At 41.9% G+C, this 1,476-nt stretch overlaps 1 protein-coding gene across 1 annotated transcript in view; it reads right to left on the bottom strand.

Annotated features, from left to right (window-relative positions):
* Window positions 1-1,476, bottom strand: part of polg2 (polymerase (DNA directed), gamma 2, accessory subunit) — a 10,983-nt gene that overhangs the window by 7,100 nt on the left and 2,407 nt on the right. The window contains exon 2 of the mRNA XM_015399117.1: window positions 466-572. Coding sequence (XP_015254603.1) covers window positions 466-572 — 107 coding nt within the window. The remainder of the gene's footprint in view (window positions 1-465; window positions 573-1,476) is intronic.

The following is a 1,476-nucleotide window of genomic DNA, read 5'->3' as shown; positions in this document are numbered from 1 at the left end:
GACGTCACTGCTGGAAGATGGCAGGAGGGAGGGGTTACTATATTTGGGCAAAAATGGCCGCTCCCAGACTTAATTTTTTTTACTGATTAACGCTAAATTCATTAAATCACTGCGAACATATTAGTTTTAGGTATAAATAATGATCCATTGATTATTCCTTGCTGACTGGATGTTTGGAAATGTTCCATTGTTCATTTCACTGCTATAAGCTGCTCATTCACTCTTGAAAAGCTGTTGGAATCGAAATTTAATTTTGTATACGCCCTCTAAATACAAAATGACAATAAAAGATTCTCTAAGTCTTATATCACTGTAGTTTCTCACTCACAATTGAGAGAAATGTAAGGATGTTAAACTCGAGAAATCAGTGTGTTGCACCCTAAATATCTTCACTTGTATCTTTGGATATTGACTGAATGAACCCAGTCCATTGCTGATTAGTTTCAAAGAATAGCTGAAACCTCACCAACCAGAGCCATCTGAAGGCTGGAAACACGGACCCATCTCTGCCAGGCCAAATGGGAGTTTTCTGTTCACCATTTCCAGCGAAGACACAAAGTTCTCCAAGGCACCTGTAAACAAAACCAGGAGTCCGTCACTAAAGCCTGGAAGTAAAAATCAATCTATGTCAAAAGCAGTAGCGGATTTAGGGGCTACAGCCCCGGATCTCAGTTCTGAGCTGATCTGAGTCAAATGTTCAGTACTGGAATTCTCCAGAGAGTGGCAGCATGCACAGGAACGCAGCCCGTCACAAAATCCACAGGATTTGTTGTTGATGAAGAGAGGAATAAACACAGATAAAGACTTGCAGGTATATTTGTTTCTTCCCATGTTATGGAGGGGGAACTGATTATTTCAGGCAGCTAAAATATCCATTCTCTCTTTCCGCCGGGCTTTGTTTCCAAGTTTGAAGAGGTGTAACTTCCCATCCAGGAAGCTTTTTTAATTCAAAATGCCAGAAATAACGTTGAGTTTGAGGCTTTATACCAGAGGTCACAGATTAGCTGTCCAGATCTGGAACCAACCTGATTTAAAACATTTATAAATTAACACATGTTGTGTGACGGCAGTGTCTAACTTCACTTGATGAAATGAGCCAATGAGCTGTCAGTCTGGGTTGCTGCAGCTGCTACTTTTAGACACAGCAGGCAAACCTGTGCAATGGCGTAAATATCGGTAAGCAGAGACAGCAGTTGCTTAGGGGCCCCCGACCCTGACACCCAGTCGGCCCCCCACGCAATTGTGCACTACAACGTCTCTTTGCAGATGTAGTAGTGACAAAAATTCCTCTTAAACCCACCTGATACTGAAGTGACTGACCGCACCGGACCGTATTTATACCGCAACACATTTCAGCATGATGGTGAGCCGTTTAAACACGACACCAATAGCAAAGCAGACAGTGGGACTTTTAATTACTGTGTTAATAACCGTGTATAGTTCATTACACGGTCAGAAAATTAAACTCATATGCTT

Source organism: Cyprinodon variegatus, unplaced genomic scaffold (assembly GCF_000732505.1).
Source record: "Cyprinodon variegatus isolate N-32 unplaced genomic scaffold, C_variegatus-1.0 Scaffold989, whole genome shotgun sequence".
Classification (NCBI taxonomy): domain Eukaryota; kingdom Metazoa; phylum Chordata; class Actinopteri; order Cyprinodontiformes; family Cyprinodontidae; genus Cyprinodon; species Cyprinodon variegatus.
Note: the sequence above shows the minus strand (reverse complement) of the source record. Positions and strands in the feature narration are given on the sequence as shown.